The sequence below is a fragment of the Sebastes fasciatus genome, chromosome 15 (genome assembly GCF_043250625.1).
Source record: "Sebastes fasciatus isolate fSebFas1 chromosome 15, fSebFas1.pri, whole genome shotgun sequence".
Classification (NCBI taxonomy): domain Eukaryota; kingdom Metazoa; phylum Chordata; class Actinopteri; order Perciformes; family Sebastidae; genus Sebastes; species Sebastes fasciatus.
In genome coordinates this window covers 14691730-14710099 of record NC_133809.1, presented here as the reverse complement: position 1 = coordinate 14710099, position 18370 = coordinate 14691730, and the positions used below count along the sequence as shown (strand labels likewise).

Genomic DNA, 18370 nt, shown 5'->3' with positions numbered 1-18370 from the left:
TCATGAGAAAGTTTTTTCCATCGAACATAAAAAAAAATACTGCTAAGTGCTGACAGGAAGTTCTGTGGTTTAACCAATGCATTGTTTATGGAATGAAAAGTTGCTGTTTTCCAATGCAATTAGCACCACAGACACAATGGTTATCTCAAAACCTCAGCAAATAAAACCTCAATTATGAGTGAAAAATGAAAAAATATGTTATTTTTGTAATACGACCCTTTGAAGCACAATGGCCATTTCCAAACATAACTAGGACTGTCAATCGATTAAACTTGCCCCAAACTGCATGTGATTATCATAAGGTGGGCATGTCTGTAAAGAGGAGACTCGTGGGTACCCATAGAACCCATTTTCATTCACATATTTTGAGGTCAGAGGTCAAGGAACCCCTTGAGCCATGACAGTTTTTACCAAAATTTAGCGTAACCTTGGAGCGTTATTTAGACTCCTTCGAGACAATCTAGTATGAAATGGTTCCTTAGGTTTTCTAATTTCATATGATACCAGTATCTTCACTCTAGCTTTTAAACTGAGCCCGCTAAAACCTAAAAATCACAAGTTGCGTTAATGCATTAAAGAAATTAGTGGCGTTAAAATGGATTTGCGTTAATGCATTATTATCACGTTAACTTTGACAGCCCTAAACATAACATTTATTAGATATAACAGCATTGTAACTTCAGTTTAATACGTGTGATTTAAACCTCTACCATGGCCCTATAAGTTTATAGAGACACACTCGATGAATCCTTTACATTGTGTCGACTACGTGAGGGTTAATGTATTGTAAAATAATTTATCATAGCAAACTGAAAGGACATTGAGTAATCATGACAACGGACTACAACTCTGTCCGCTGCCGTTAGTTATGTCTCAGTGGTGTGTAATGAGGTATATAACAAATGTCTGGACGAGGGGGCGGCAAGGCTCATGCTGATCTTCGGAAATACTCAGCTCATTTCCTGTCTCCTTCTGCCTGTCTGCTTAATGCTTTTTTTCCAGTCTGTGTGCTCTATTACTCGGTGCTGATCCCGCCCCCGTTTCCTCTTTCGTAACTCCTGGGGCACGGCTCTTCTTGTGAAGTTTAGATATTGTTTTGACAGCTGTCACGTACAATCAGGGCCTTTGAAAGGACGGTGAATGAGGCCTCATCATACCAATCCCAGGGTCTGATACAGGGAGTGGCCTTGGCTCTGGTGTGAAACCACTAATGCAACTTTGAAGAACGCTGTGTGATACCACTAATGCAGCCAACCCTGGAACAACAAGCAATCTCTTCAAAATTAGGATAAAATTCAACCCATGCTTTTAATGCTGTGCATTTGACTGCTCAAAAGTTCCTGGCAGAAAATAAACAGACCACCCAATATTACATGTTTTTACCGTTATAGAGACTGAGGCAGGTTTTGGAAAGGGATCTGCCTCTTGCACCATATTTTTCTCTCTAATTTGAAACGCTGATAAATCATTTTCATCTTGCTTTCAAATATAGGCAATGCCAACAGAGCAAAGTAAATGTGGTAAAAATAGGATTCAATTTCACATCCCTTTTTCGTATTAACAAACCAGCCATCACAAGACATTATGCAACACATTGAGAAAACTGCCGGTGGGCGGACGCAACCCAAACATCTGTTGTCTGGGTTATAGTTTTGTTTTCATTATGTAAGTTGAATGTCAGGACAAATAAAAAACAGTTTAGCATACGCCCGGACATCTGCCATTTATGGTGAAATAAACATGTTTATGTGTAGCGACCAGGCTGAGAGCTTGCGTCTCTAGATGTGGGTGTTAATAGTTTAGAGAAGAACTGAGTGAGGTTGGAGTGAGAGGTAAACTATGTGGGAGAAAGCAACGTAATTGCGAAATTGTTGTTATGACTCACAAATGATTTTAGTGAACTACATAACTTCTAAGTGAGTCTACTTTGTCAACATTTGAAAATGCTATTGCCAATGCCATTTTCAAAGGGGTTCCTTGACCTCTGACCTCAAGATATATGATGAAAAAGGGGTCTATGGGTACCCACTAGTCTCCCCTTTACAGACATGCCCACTTTATGATAATCACATGCAGTTTAGGGCAAGTCATAATCAAGTCAGCACACTGACACACTGACAGCTGTTGTTACCTGTTGGGCTTGAGTTTGCCATGTTATGATTTGAGCACATTTTTTATGCTAAATGCAGTACCTGAGAGGGTTTCTGGACAATATTTGTCATTGTTTTGTGTTGTTAATTGATTTCCGATAATAAATATATACATACATTTGCATAAAATAAGCACATTTGTCCACTCCAATAAAAGTATTAAATACTTGACAAATCTCCCTTTCAGATACATTTTGAACAAATAAAAAATGTGTGATTAATTTGCAATTAATCATAATTAACTATGGACAATCGTGCGATTAAGCGCAATTAAATGTTTTAATAATTGACATACCTCATTCAAAGGTATGTCTGATAAATGAAAACTAAAATACAATGTAAGACAAACAGACAGACAGACAGACAAACAGACAGGCATGTCTTGTCTTAGACAGTCAAATAATGTGTCTTTTCACTCCGATGCTGACTGACAGACAACAAATGTTACCCTCAGAGGGACAAAAGAGATGATGACTGCTTGTTTTACTGAATGACTTCTGATAGTATGGTGATACTCACAGAGGGAATTGCTGCTGCATATCACTAACTTGTCTCCTCTATATCCCTGAAACACCTCTTCTACCTAAAAAGGAGAACTTTTAGAAAACCTGATGCAATGAAAAATTTATTTTGTTAAAACTTTCACTCTTTCACTCTTTCAACCATCTTTCAAATAAGTTGCTTCTTATTCCTGTAATTAAACTATAGAAATACAGTATATCTTGTACCATATCAACTAAACACATCAATATTAGAATTAAAATAATCTATTACTTGTCCTGTATGTATATACAGTAGATACAAGTGTGAGTATATTTAGAACTACTGAAAACTGAAGACAAATTCCTCGTTTGTTTGCCAAAAAAGTTGATTTTGATTATACAGTATGCAGTATAAAATGCATGTACCGTTTACCCTCCTCACCCTCATCAAAAATATTGATATGGAGCCCTCTACTGGATGAAATATAAATTGTTCTGAGGCTGGACATTTAGTAGACAAAATACTGAAAGGGAGAGCTGGGCTCTCCTCTTTTGAAAACACACATGCACATTAGAGCATGTATGGAAATAATTAATCAATACTTAAACACACACACATTGCGTCCCTGTGACTGTCATCAGACGTGATATTTGTCTCAGGCTACTGAAATATTTGGTCTGTGAGCATGTGAATTTGTGGATTATCTCATCTGACCTGTCTAAAATCTGATAACATACACTGTAACCTTAAGAAGTTATTAAGTATATTTACATTTATTTATGTACTGTACTTAAGTAGTTTTCTGCTACTTTATACTTAAAGTACATATTTGCCTCTGCATAGTAGTGGAGTAGAAGTATAAAGTAGCAGAAAGTGAGTACCTCAAGTACCACAAAATCGCACTTAAGTACAGTACTTGGGTATATTTTCTTGGTTACAGTACTTCCTACAACTGGTAATAAGAATTTAAACACTTACACGGGCCATTCTTCACAATGTATATATACATATATATATATGTATATATATATGTATATATATATATATATATACGTATATATATACTGTATATGTATATCCTTTATTTAATCAGGTAAAAGTGAGTGACCTGGCCAAGACTGCAGCATATGCATTGTTACAACAATAAACACAAACAATACAAATAGGCAAATACAACTAATATTAATTAGTAGTTTATATGTAATACATAAACATAGTTATAATGCATAAAATAGTTATAATTTTAAAAACATTTCAGTGAAACATTTAGCAATCACACTGACCAAGAGTGCTATTTTCTTGATCCTTTAAAATCAACTTAAATTCCCTAATAAGTACTTTTGATGTTTTATTTCAATTATAATACTTGTGTGTTTTTACTACACTTTAACGCAGGACCTTTACTTGTAACGGAGTATTTTTACACCATAGTACTGTTACTTTAGATACTGACCTTACAGGTGTCATGAATCATAAATAACATGGTAGATATAGGAAAACAGGAAACAGTGTTTCAGAGTGAGCAAGAGATGACAAAGATCAGCATCGATCAATCTCTGAGAGAACACCTGTCACGCATTCATCACAACACAGAGAAATGGACAGAGGTTTCCACTGTTAATCCCGATCCTCTTCCTCCCCATTCTCTTGCATTTTTGCTCTTCTCAATCATCCTGTCATTTTCTGTCAGACAGTCCATCTGTCTCTTAACTTGTCTTCGCTCTCTGTTCAATGGATCCCCTATTAGCCCCCAGAGTGGTTTCCACTTTAATTTTGGCCAGCAACCAAGTAAGTGAGGCTCAACTGTGTCTGCCAATGGGTGCGTCAGGCAACCGGAGTGATACATGTCAGTCTCCATGGTGACAGGCTGCATGTTCTGCATGCTGATATCAAATCATATTCAGTGTAGTGACAGAGCTGTGGCGGTGGTCTGCTGAGGGATGGGCATCTTATTCCCACAACTCCTCTGGTACCTACATTTAATGTTACATCTGCTTATAGATCAAACGTCATGTCTACTTAATGATTAATGATTGAAGAAGTTTGCCTGTGACTTTCATTGTAGCCTACAGCATAAGAACAGCTGTGCTGGTTGTATTTCAACCCGCTCTCATCCCAACTTTCTAACACACTGGGTATTTTAGCATGTCAAACTCAGTGGTTAATCTCTCAGTCTGAAAAGTGAAGCCAATGCGAAAGTGCCTTAAACTTGCATTCTTCCTAATAGCCAGCAGGGGGCGACTCCTCTGGTTGCAAAAAGAAGTCTGATTGTATAGAAGTCTATGAGAAAATGACCCTACTTCTCACTTGATTTATTACCTCAGTAAACATTGTAAACATGAGTTTATGGTCTCAATGGCTAGTTTCAAGTCTTCTTCAATACAGCATGATGTTCATTTAGTAAATTATGGTCCCATTTAGAGAAAATTGACCATAAAGCAGGGTTTGCTTTAAGGCGTAGCGGTTGTACTTAACTCCACCCTCTCGTTTCATTTCTGGTTGCAAAAAACAAAAGATGGTGACGGCCAAAATGCCGAACTCGAGGCTTCAAAACAGCAGTCTGCAAACCAATGGGTGACGTCACAGTAACTACGTCCGCTTCTTATATACAGTCTAAGGTCAAACTATGACACTCCACTATGGTCGAAGTAAACACGTGGTTAACACTGTGAGTTCAAACTAAAACATTTGGCAAACATCATAGTTTGGCTTAAAATGACTGTTTGTAAAGTGAAAGTGAAACTTAACATTGTGAACACAAAGACAAGCAACACGTTGTTGGTTCCACATGGGACACGAACAGCGGTCTCCTGGATGAAAGCCCTGTGTTTGTTTTGTCTAACATTTTGTCAAACGTTTTTTGTCAACGTGAATTATTGTTGTGAAAGGTGCAATACATGGTGCTAAATAAATAAACTTTCCTTGGCTTAACTTTTCATCCGGCGCAACCAGCAGGTCAAAATTTAAACGTGTCCACCACTTTGGTTTCTGACCAGATACCTGCAAAACTGATGGCATTCCATTCAGCTTCAGCTGTACTTTGTGTTTAGTGCTAGTCAGCAAATGTAGCATGCTAGCACTAACTGAAGTGAACATGGTATGCATTACTGTGCTGTCAGACAGTGAACAGCGGCCGCCGTGGCTGCCACCTGGCAACATCAGTGTTCCTGTATTATGAATCGGCCGCCATGGCTTTGCTCTCTGTCACTGTCCTTGATAAAAATGAGTGTTGTATAAGAAAATAATAACAGCAATAAGCTTAATATGTAAGAGATTTGGCTCAGGGCACAGGAGGGCAGGGCTGTATCCATCTTGTTCAAAGGGCAGCTTCCTCATAAATTGCCTTCTCTTTCTAAGGATGTTTTCTATATGAGATGACAGGCAGAGAAGGATGCTTTGTCTCTCTTCCTGCCTCATAGAAGAGAGGGAGAGAGAGAGAGAGAGAGAGAGAGACCCAGCCATATTAAATCAAAAGAATAGGGCTCCTGCCTTTTGGATGACGGGTAATGCTGAGCTCCCATCATGGAGTAACAGTAATGAAGCATTTTCACCGAGGCTGCTGCAGCGTCAGGGGGTGGCGGAGCCCCCGGGATTGCATTAAAGACTTTCTGTTCCCTGTCACACTTGGCACACTATTTACCATCCCATGCGATTGGAGGTAGAAAGGAAAGCTTAATGCACAAGTGGATTACATGTGATTTCTTTCACATCTCGCCTGCATTTTGTGTCTTAACAAATGGCAACTATACTAAATTAATCAGTGGGGGGGGGCTTTCAATTATGACTCTTTTTTGGAGGGAAATTAACAAATTGAATCTTATTGCGGGTGCACATCATCAGTTAACTACTCTGTGTCAATTTCTGCAGGGGCTTATCATCTTGTTTAATCGTTCTGCTCAGTCAGAGCTGAAGGTGCTGCTCTGTGAGCTCCTCATCAGAGGTTATTGCATCTGTAATGAGCAGCATCATTAGAGGGCGTATTTGTGTGTGAGAGAGAAAGAGGAAAACCCAAGATAGAAACAAGCAAAATCAAGGTCCAGAAATGGCTGCCACAAGCCAAAAGGTGCCGTCCAAATCCATTATAGCCTGCTGTTGCCATGGTAGCAGCCCACCTAAAATCATTTTCTCGCCAACCTTTCTTCCCTCTTGTATGTTACCAAGAGGCACACAATGCCAGACAGTTGGGGAAATCTCTGTAAAATCTCTGTTAGTGTGATGACAGCTGTCAGTTCCTCACGTCGTCATCGGACCGGAGAATAAAACTCCATCCTGCTTGTGCGCTCAAGCAGTTACATCTATCATTCCAACGTCAGAGTCGATTACAGATGATGCAAACACAGCATAATTCATATTACGCTCTGATACCTTGTGCCATATCAGTGCCTCTTTGGATCAGAGTTCAACAAATATGTCGTGGAGTGGAGGCCAGCTGTGGATCTGATGGGAACAAGCACTCTTTCTTATTCTTGGAAAGTGACCTCAAACACAGGAAAAGTCCATTACTGATTCCGATAACAACCTAATCCCATTAGTCAGAAAACCAAATTAACTTACATGAAGCAAACTAATGTATCTCCATTACCTCCCCTCTATTGTGGTCTGCTGCAATGAGCTCATTCACCTGGGGATTGCCATTAAACTTTTGACCTCAGGTCCCTGCTGCACAACTATTCCCATGTCCGGATGCTGATGACTGCTGGTAACATCATTATAGAAAAATAGCTCCGTGTCTAATGCATCTGGTGAGGTGCAAAAGTTAGAAAACTCTCAAATCATCTCAAGGTCTGAAAAGACCAAGCCAACTTTTTGAGAGTTTGGTCCAGTTTGTCAACTTGTGGGACAGCACTGTAGGTAGCTCTGTCAGCTCTGTTAGCAGCATATAGTATGTTAGAAAGTGTGATATAGTTTGTAGCAGGAGGAAGGAAATAATCTTGACAGGACAGAACTCCAGCAACACTTGTAGTATAAAGAACAACTTGGTCATAGCATCTATATGTTTGTCTGCAGAGTTACAGCTTCTTAAAAGAAAAAAAACACTACTTTAACCCCTCTATTTAGCATTTATAAACACTATATATACATTAACACACTATAATGTAGTTGTAAGCACATTTACAGACATTTTAAAGTGCTTATTTGTATACAGTATTTGCAAACAAATAAGATATCTCCTATAAAGACATGTTTTGTATTATTACAACTGTGTTTTACTATATTGTATCTGATTATTAATACATTAATTAGTGGCAATTAGTAGCAATACCACAGTGTAGAAATACTCTGTTACAAGTAAAATTCCCACATTCCTGCAATTTTACTTAAGTAAAAGTACAAAAGTATTAGAATCACTATGAACTATAAAGTATGAAAAGTAAAAGTACTTTTTATTAAGCAGAATGGCCCATGCCAGAATAATATATATGATATTATGGATTAGAATTATTGCTGCATTAACGTGTTCATCACTTTGCTATTGCAGCTGGTTATGGTGTTTCAAATTTTAAATACTTAACTACTCGGCAGCTTAATCTACAATAATATATATATTTATTAGTTGATTCAGATTATTAATACAAAATATATATCTGTAAAGTAACTACAGCTGTTAGATAAATGTAGTGGAGTAAAAAGTAATAAATATTTCTGAGCTGTAGTGGAGTGGAAGCATGAAGCTGAAAATGGAAAAACTCAAATAAAGTACAAGTACCTCAAAATTGTACCTAAGTACAGTGAGTAAATGTACTTAGTTACATTGCATAACTGCCATCCAGGCATAGATCTGCTATAAGGTTTGTTTTCTGAGTTTTAAATTAATGATGATTAGGTGCCAGTCCTCTCATGATAAGTTGGTCTAATCATATTATGATCAGTGAGGAATCATTGTAAATAAGAACTAATAAGAACAAACACTGTTGTGTATTTGTGTTTTTCATTCCTGCATGATTCGGTATTCACTGACAGATAAGTGTGTGTTGAAGCTGCATGCAGCCTCCTGATGATACTGAAGAGCTCCAGTGTTACTCACACCCACATATACTGTGAGCCCAGACACTTGCACGCCGTAATAGACGTCCTCTCCTTCCTCCCCCCTCTTGCTGTTGCAACGCTTTTTCACAAATAACAATTTACTGTTATGGGCATATTGATGTGACAAATTAAATAGATGGTAATGTATAGCCTTTGTTGAGGCACAGGGTACGTATAGACCCATACTGTACGCTCTCATGTGTCTCTGAAGTGACAGTTTGACAAGATGTGTCTAAGCGGCTTGGCATACATTAGCATACCCAGCACCTCATCACCAGGCTGTCACTCTCCACTGGTCAGGAGTTGGGCTGAAGTGTTACATCCTGTGAGACTTGGGGGCAACAGAGGAGGAGACGACAACCTCTACTCTCGTCTCCTCTCCTCTCGTCTCCTCTCCTCTCCTCTCCTCATACTTTCAGACCGATTAATCTCACCCTGGCTTTAAATTAACGACATTATCTATTATTCACAGGCAAAGGCAGCCTCCATATAAATGAAGTCTTAGCCACTGTGGATTTCACCTGAAAGTCTAATAATTGCCATGCATTAGCATAGATTAGCCCAGGCAAGGTCAATGGTTATCCATTTCATCTCGCTCTTTCGAAGGAATTTTTTGAGACTCCCTTGCCTCTAGGAGTCGGCGGCTGTGGCGAGCCCCCTGGGGCTTTTTTTTTTTTTTTTACTTCCCACAATTGAGTCACTTGATCGGATAAAGAAGAAAAGCACAACAAGCAGCGGAAGCAATGTGAAGGTTGTTCAAGGATCGTGTGCAGCCGACTTTACTTACAGCTCTATCTCCTCGGCTGAGGGGGATCAGAAAGGCCCGTGGCGAATTTGAAGGGAGCTGATCCAGACATTATGAAACCAAGCTGCCTTTTCAGTGTGGAAAAGGGCTGGTTCAGTTTGTGAGATGGCGTAAAGGTTGAGCAGTAGCCTACACTTTCATGGAATTATGAATGTGATCTCTAAATGTATTTGACATCACTTCTCCCCAGGGTGACAGGGATTTGCAACCACTAACTTCTGGGAGTAAGCCGTTCTGGATATGATTGTTACAGTTATAAAAGCACCTGTGATGCTGTGGATCTCAGTAAAAGTGGAAAGTCATGATAAAAAAAGGTTGGATTACTTAATCATTTTGGTTGGCAGTGGATCTTTAACTTACAGAACAAATGTATTGACTGTACACAGAGAAAGTAAAGAAGCATTTCTTTTTTTGTAAATAGACAAAATCATCTTACTAATATTGTTTTAACAAATTTAGTTTTTTAAGTCAGCAAGGATCTAGGGATCGCAATGTCGGTCAGGTGGCCTGTTGGTTGTTGAGACTGATGTATCTAAAGAACTACAGTAGCCTACTGGTTGATTGCCATAACATTTTGCACAAACATTCATGGTTCCCAGAGGATGAATCCTAATGATCCCCTGTCTCTTCCCTCCAGCAAATTGACATTTTTTTGTGAAATCTCTTGACAACTACGGAATGGATTGTCATCAAATTTGGCACAGATGACCAGCAGGTCATCTCATCCAGGAAGCAACCTCCAGGTCTGAAAAGTGAAGCCAATGCTGAAGTTGTTATGTTCTGGTTTACAACAATAGCTTGAACTCAAAATGCAGACACAGACTCAATTCTTTAAAGGTGAACAAAGATAATTTATTTACACAGATAATAAATGTTCAATGAACAGAGCTAATTGGTTCCTGGTGGTCCGCAATATGCAGAAACAAAGTCAATACTTAATATACGGAACGGGGGCACGGGGAGGGGGTGTCCAGAAATCCTTCCGGAGGAACAGATGAATCCACAACAGCTCCGAGCGGTGGAATGGCGTCAGAGAGTGAAATGGCAGGAATTAACTACAGCAGGGTTCCAGGTTGAGGAGGAGCAGAGTGCAGGAGTGAGCAGGCAGGTTGGAAGCAGCCACAGCTGGCAGGTGAACAGACCTGAGCACAGAGCAAAAAACGAGGTGAGTCCAAACAATCAAAAACAAGAGCGACAGCAAAGACAAGAGCAAAATACTAGGGAGCCTGATTTAGTTTAATACCACTGAGGGCGACGGAACGATCTGGCGATGACTGGCAGGAAAACCGGGGTAGATATACTACAGAGGTGTGTGTTGTGTGCCCAGAAGAAGGAGGAGGAGGAGGAAGGCCACACCTCCCAACACACTGACAGACTAGACAAACCAGGGAAAAACACACAGGAGACAAAAGGGCAGGGAAACAGAGGAAACAAAAGGAAACACTAGACTGCCAAAGTAATATCATGACAGAAGTGCCTTAAACTTGCATGCTTTCTAATGGCCAGCAGGGGGCAACTCCTCTGGTTGCAAAAAGAAATCAGATTGTATAGAAGTCTATGAGAAAATGAGTCTACTTCTCACTTGATTTATTACCTCAGTAAATATTGTGAATATGATTTTATGGTCTCAATCACTAGTTTCAAGTCTTCTTCAATACAGCATGATGTTCATTTAGTAAATTATGGTCCCATTTAGAGTTAAATAGACCATAAAGCAGGGGATGCTTTAGGGCGTGGCTACCTTGTGATTGACAGGTCGCTACCACGGCGTTGTCCGGTCTGGGAGTTGTCCGTGTTTTCATCTTACATCTTTAACCATTTCACAGTGTGTTTTCAGTTCATGAAAGTCAACTATAACCTTATTGGTTGCCTAAAATGCCTTATTTAGCGTTCGGTTGAACTTAGCTCCATCCTCTTCTGTCACTTCTGTTTGCAAAAGAATAAGATGACGGCGGCCAAAATCCAAGATGGTGACCAAAATCTCGAACTCAAGGCTTCAAAACGGCAGTCCACAAACCAATGGGTGATGTCAGTAATTATGTCCACTTCTTATATACCGTCTATAATCTCAACATCTACCCCATGGATTACCAGAAAACTTGGTACAGACATCCACGTTCCTCTCAGGATTAATTGTCTTGACTTTGGTGATCTCTTAACTTTTTTATCTAGTGACCACATACCTGCGATGACATCCCTATCAACCTAAGCTGTACTTCATGTTTAGGGCTACTTACAAATTATAGGATATCAACTGTACACAGAAAAGCCCTGAAGCATTTCTTTTTTTAAATAATGTGCCTTTTTTTAGGTAGGCAATATCATCTTTGTTTTATCATTGATTTAATATTGTATGTTTTTTTAGTCTGTTGGTTCAGCAAAACCAGTATGAAGACAGAGAGAGATAGAGGGGTGCAGGGGTCCACAGAGGAGGGAATCCAGGTGGTTTCTAAACAACTTGTGCCTGTGTCAAAATGACAGATGGCGCCATCTAAGTTTAGCATCAATCTCACCTCATGGTTTAGCAGCGACTGGTGATGTCTGTCAGTGGGTTGGCTTCGCCAGGAACAACGCCAGGTGATTCAGACGGGGAAAAGATGGAGCTAAAACACCTTCTCGCATGATCGAGCACAGTGCACAAAGCCAGAAGGTTGCATTACAGCCAACAACGTTTCCAGTGAATCATTCTTCACTTGACACTTAAGGTCCAGAGGAGCTGCTTCTTTTGTCAACAGAGAAAAACTAAAATGTGTTATTACAGAAATTTTAATAGTAGCATATGTCTTTACAAAAGGAGCATTGTGTATGTGGTTTACAACATGTCTAAATACAGTATTTCTACAGCAACCATTTATTAAAAATAACAGGCTTGAAAAGTCCTTCTTTGAACATTGTACTCATAATAACAGTGTGTCTGAATTTCTCCTTACATTGGCACAGTTGATACAGTAAGCTAGTATTGTAATTCGCAGTGTATGACCATTTGAACATGTACAGTAGTGTTTACAAGACAGGTTCATATCTTTTAACCTAAAGCATATTGATAATATCTCCTAAATCCCAGAAGAAACATAAGATTACTGAAAAAAAAAAAGATTCTCTTTCTATTTCTCTCTCAGTCTAAATATATAGATCAGTCAGTTTGTCAATAAAATAAAACTACTCACTGACTTTGAATTCACATTCAGAAAGAAAAAAAACATTTCATCAGTGGCTTGCTTAAAACATGGAAATAAAACAGTGTAAGCAAAGCACAAATAATTTAAAGTTTAAAAAAATGCAATGGTTACCAGATGTAATATTTGTGTAAATCCAGTGCAATACTTCCTGTGATTTTCTTTGTGTGCAAGCAATTATTGAATGCTCAGAAGAAAAAACATCAGTGGCTGCAGGTTGATGCTTCAGTCTCGCAGTAAAGTTGTTGCTCCCAATTAGGACGAGGATAGGTTGCCATGGAGACAGCTGCCTCCAGACTCCACAGTAACACAAAACTAATTTACTGAACAGTGACAAATTTAGAGGGACAGCTTGATATATGACAACATTTCATTTCAAACTGAGGCATCCTTTCCCTTCTCACATTTAGTATACATTTATCACAAAGTTCACTACAGATCTTGTTGGTGTTAAATTAGTTTTGAACACGTATATTTTCCACATCTGCCATGCCCTGTTGACACTATTAAGTGATAATAAATCATTTTACAGAAAACAACAACACAAAACGATAAGGTGCAGTCAGTAAAGTAGGGTACGTCATCTTGCGATTCAATTTGTGCTTTTAATTGTATTTTGTTAACATCTGTAGATAATATCTAAACATGACTGAACAGACCATGACGATACAATTAGATTTTCTAATAATCCCTGGTGAATATTACTGTAAATATTGAACAATAAGAACATTCATTTCAAAGAGTTTGACTTAGTTTTACACCACTCATCTAATCATAAAGCCATTCATTGTGTATAATTGAGTTAGCATTGCATTGCAGATTTTAATGTGTTTCTTTGTTTCCTGTCCTGTTTAGATACTATATACATGTTTGTTTTTTATATATGTTGCATCCACAAATTAGTCCTTAAATGAGCTAGGGCCTCAGGGCTGCCTCCATGGCATGAACATAATCCCAGCGCTTTCTAAATGTTTTAACACCCACCGTCTCTGTTCAGCTGCATAATTAAACAGCAGTGCCCTAAATTGCTAAGCAGCTATCTGGTGGATGTTTAAGATGGCCTGGATCAACCTGAATTTTAAGCCCCATTTAATCTCCATTCTCATCTCCGCATTATAATGAGGGTGTTGTCTGAGGAGAAACATGGAAACAAACTTAAGCTGAAAAAAAAGAAACACGTTCCTTTGATTCTTGGATGAGAGCGCCGGTTTCTGTTTTTAACTAAAGAGCCGTCGAACACAGGAGCTTCTTTTCAAACTTCCAGTTGTAGCATCCAAAAATGCTCTGCAGCAAAGACCCAGTCTTCCCCTCTGATGAAGAAATATAGTAGTCTATATGTCATTGTCTAGTGTCACAACTTCCACACCCTTAGGGCTCAAACTGATCCAAAAGCCAAGTGCGCGAGAGAGAGAGAGAGAGAGAAAGAGAGAGACATAGAGAGAGAGAGAGTGTCTGTCTACAAAGCGTGGCCTCGCTCACGGGTCCAGAGAAAAAGCAGGATGTGTGTGTGTTTGTCTTTGTAAGCATATGTTCATCAGAAAGTGCAGGCGTAGACAACGCCAACCACCACAATGTTTCCAATTGTGGCGATGATGGCGATCCAGAGCCAGATGGCGTCGCTGGACATGGACTGCGACTCGTCCTGCTGGCCGTGTACCGAGGCGGCAGAGGCGGCGGCGTGGACGCTGGCCGAGGAGTTGAAGAGCGAGTGCTCGCCGCTGTAGTCGTCGTTGGGCGAGGAGTCCATGAAGGCTCCCGTCATAACTGGGATCTAGGAGGGGAGGAGGAAAAGTAAGGAGAAATGTGAGGATATATTTCAATTTTAGCACTTCTTGTTTACCTGCATTTGAAGGATGCGGAGAGAGAAGTGAGACGTTTCGCATCAGGTGTTTCGTTTAGGTTTTCATTTTCCAATCCCTCACAACTACTACCGAGGACATGTCCTCTGTACTTTTAACACGTTGTCATCCGAACTCGACACATACTGACGCTTTCTCAGGACCACTTGGCGGCGCTTTACATTTGCAGTGAACACGTGGTTAACGTTGTGAATTTAAACAAAAACGCTTGCTTAGGTTTAGGCAACAAAACCACTTAATTAGATTTAAGAAGAAACATCATGGTTTTGGCTTAAAATTTCTACGTTTGTAAAGTGAAAACTTAACGTTTTCCACAGTTACAAAACTTACATGTGGTGAGTATTATTAAGAAACATGAGGTAGCTGCGTCACGACATCATTAGTAAATGGTTACAAGGTTTCCCACAAAGGCATGCGGGGTCCTCTACCGGCGCTCAAGGGGTGCCTTTGCGTCGGTATCACACGTTGAGGGGCGTGACATCAGTACCCTATGCCTTGGGAATGAGAACAAGTTGGTATTTTTCAGGGAAAATTATGGTTTTAGCAACCTAGGGGAGTTACATTCCACAGTTAAAAACTTACATGTGGTGGGTATAATTGATCCTGATTCCAGTACTTTTAGACTATATTTATATTTCACTACTCTTGGGCAAATAAAATCAGGATGCTTCCTGGCAGAGCTTTGAAACATCATTCAGCCCAATTCAAAATCTTTCCGATACTTTGGTTTATGACCAAATACCTGCAGAAATAATGACAATGTGGGAACATCGTAAACATCATACCTGCTAAACATCAGCATTATGAACATCATTTGGCATAACGAAGATAGCATTTAGCTCAAAGACCTGCTGTGCCTTACAGCCTCACAGATAGTGATAATGTTTTCAATTACATTGCATTTTTTCACAGTGTTGTTTTGCTTAAAAAGGAGTAACCATTTTAAGCCCGATAAAAACAAACCACTTTACATTCCTAGTGCAGGGAAGAAAAAGCTCGCCTTTACTGACGATCATGGCACGCCAGATCGTTTCCTATTGGTCATGCATTGGCAAGTCTGAGTGCTATATTAAAAGAAACGAGAGGTTGCTGCGTCACGACATCATTAGTAAATGGTTACAAGGTTTCCCACACAGGCATGCAGGGTGCTCTACTCTATCTCACACACCGCTGAGTGTGTGTGTGTGTGTGTGTGTGTGTGTGTGTGTGCGTGTGCGTGTCTTTGCATGTGTGTGTATTTAGGAAGCAGTGCTTGATTAACTTGGAATGAATATTTCAGATGTGGCAAGTGAAAATGATTTATTGCTTGGGACAATCGGAGCCCTGTGAAGGTTAGCCAACTGAATCCTTTCATGTGTGCGCGAGAGTGTTTCACATGTGTTTCCATAGCAGGGTATATGATTGAGAAATGCATGAGAGACCCGTTCCAAGCTCAGACTGGAAAACAGACTCTGCTGAAAATGTTGAAAAACAATGCTAAAAATACCTCGGAGGAATGTTGAGCGCTCGCATACACAGAAATTCTCTCTTGCTCGCTCATTTGCTCACCTCTCTCACTCTCACCCTCTCACACTCCCCTTTCTCTCTCTCATGTACACACAGGCTAATGCTCAAAGGCATTAACACACACATACTTCAGTTCTTCCCTCACACGGGGGAAAACACTGTTTAGAAAGCATTCTGCTGCTCTCCGTTCATTGGCCCCTGGTGGTGAATAATGACATGACACATCCTGTGGAGCGCCTGCTGTTCACATGAGCATGATGAAGGCAGACAGGCGTGCATGAAGTCCAGCAACCTGGGTCTCCCTGCCCCCCACCCAGTGACGGCTGATTCCTCCTGCTACAACATCTCATATGTACCTTTCATCCATTTCGACATTTATTTTTTCTATTATGAGAAGATTCATATCAAAAAGTCATACGCACATCACATATACATAGGTGGTAGGTTATTGGAAATTAGCATCATGAGAAAAATAACGTCTGCACACTGATTCCAAACTACAAATTTATTTAAATGGACAATATTTTGATTCTTGTTGGGTCTTCATCATTAAAAATGGTCACCACACCCAAACTTTTAGGCTCTAACAGGTGTGGTTAACCATTCAACCTCCTCAGGGTGATAAACTACTAAACATTTCAAAACATACGTACATAATAACTTACCAAGTGTGGGAGTACAGAGACAACAAAACATCAATATATCAAGTATGTCAGTTGTTGTAATTTATATTAAAGGAAACGTTAAAATGTTGTACACAACAAAAAAATATAAAACACTAAAAATGAAGAAAATTTCCGCATACATACATCATAGTTTTCTATTAACATACATGCATATATTGTTGAGACTATACAGACAACCATTGACAAGAAGCTATTCCAAAAAATAAACTTACATTTACAAAAATCTAAATTTACAAGAAATATTTCTTGGGTCAGATACCAGTTCATAAACTCTCTGTTTTGGACAATCAAGTAGAAAAATATATCTCGATGAAAAAAACAACATATTAAAGATTCCCTGAATTGTTTTGTCTTAATGTATTTATTTAGAGTAACCTTGTAAATAAACCAACCATGCAATGGTTGATGTTGACGGATGTTTTATTGCTCATACAGCATATGATTATATGATTCAAGGGCTACACTTTTTAATAAAATGTGCATGACACAATAACCAACATAAGTAACTGACTATCACCTAACCCTATAGGCCTCTGGCTCTGGCCCCTGCTCAACAATGACATGCCCAAAATGAATAGAGTGTAACTCTGCAACTACAAGGTCTATTTGTATAATCTTGGTATCATAATCAAAGTAACACTTGGGAGATTTCTGCAAAAGTGTAAGCATCTGTATATATGTTACTGGGTATATGTAAATGAAGATGGAACAAAGCATAAATTAAAGAATTTATTTCCGCCTAACAAAACTGTACACTTTTAGAGTGAATATCCCTTTGGAATAAAGCAGTTGTAGCCCAAAACCTCTAGCAAACCATAGCACAACACCTGAACAATACCTGTGCACAGACTGATGCTAATGAAGGTGAAGTAGAGCACAGTTGGAGAAGTTTTAGTAGAGGCATGTTCAGGCAGAATCTTCAAATCGGCCATTTGGGTACATTTGGGTACCATCTGTGCCATTATTTTAATTAACTGTAAACCTCATTTAATTTCATTTACATATTACTATAGGTATTAATTTCATCAAATACAACTGTTTTCGGTTTTGTTTTGAAAAATCAATCAATCAATTAGACCTCTATACATGTTCCCATTCAAAGAAAACAATAAACCATTGGTCTATGTGGACAGCTCATGCCTGTATTGAAGCTCAATGCCTTTAGGATGAGTGCAGTACCACGATTCATCCACCAGATAGAGACATAAACCAGGTTTTCACATGGATGGCTCAGAATAGGCTGTTTGATGCTGGAGGAAGACAGAGTGCAAATGCTCCTCGATACCACGCAAAATAATCGAGATGGTTGGAATCGACTCAAAACGACCCAGAGACACTGGAGTAGCCATTAGCAATGTTGATATGCCAAACACAATTTTTTATCACGAAATAGGAAAGGTAAGACATAATTCATGGTTATAACTGTATATAGTGAAGTTTATTTTTTCTCTTAACGCTTATAAGACTCATACCAATGGAATCTGTGGAGTCTCCGCTTTCACAATGACATAGTTTGGGCAGGTAGCATGAAGTAACAAAATCACTAGCACCACTATGCGCCCACACACCTTTAGCGTGTTTTTGCTATGTGCTCATTTGGTTGCTTGGTGTTGGAAGTGTGTTTTGTTAAAAATGGTTATCATGACATTTTAGCCAAGCCTCTTGTGTGGGTATGAAA

The 18370-nt window shown here is 39.3% G+C and overlaps 2 protein-coding genes across 5 annotated transcripts in view; one reads left to right on the top strand and one right to left on the bottom strand.

The window, feature by feature from the left end:
* klhdc2 (kelch domain containing 2) overlaps positions 1-18370 on the top strand; it is a 214670-nt gene that overhangs the window by 38088 nt on the left and 158212 nt on the right. The gene's annotated exons all lie outside the window — the stretch shown is intronic.
* Positions 12216-18370, bottom strand: part of LOC141783536 (protein TUNAR-like) — an 80075-nt gene continuing 73920 nt past the window's right edge. For all 3 annotated transcript variants that reach the window (XM_074660907.1, XM_074660908.1, XM_074660909.1), the window contains one exon: positions 12216-14412. In XM_074660907.1, coding sequence (XP_074517008.1) covers positions 14176-14412 — 237 coding nt within the window. In that variant the 3' untranslated portion in view covers positions 12216-14175. The remainder of the gene's footprint in view (positions 14413-18370) is intronic.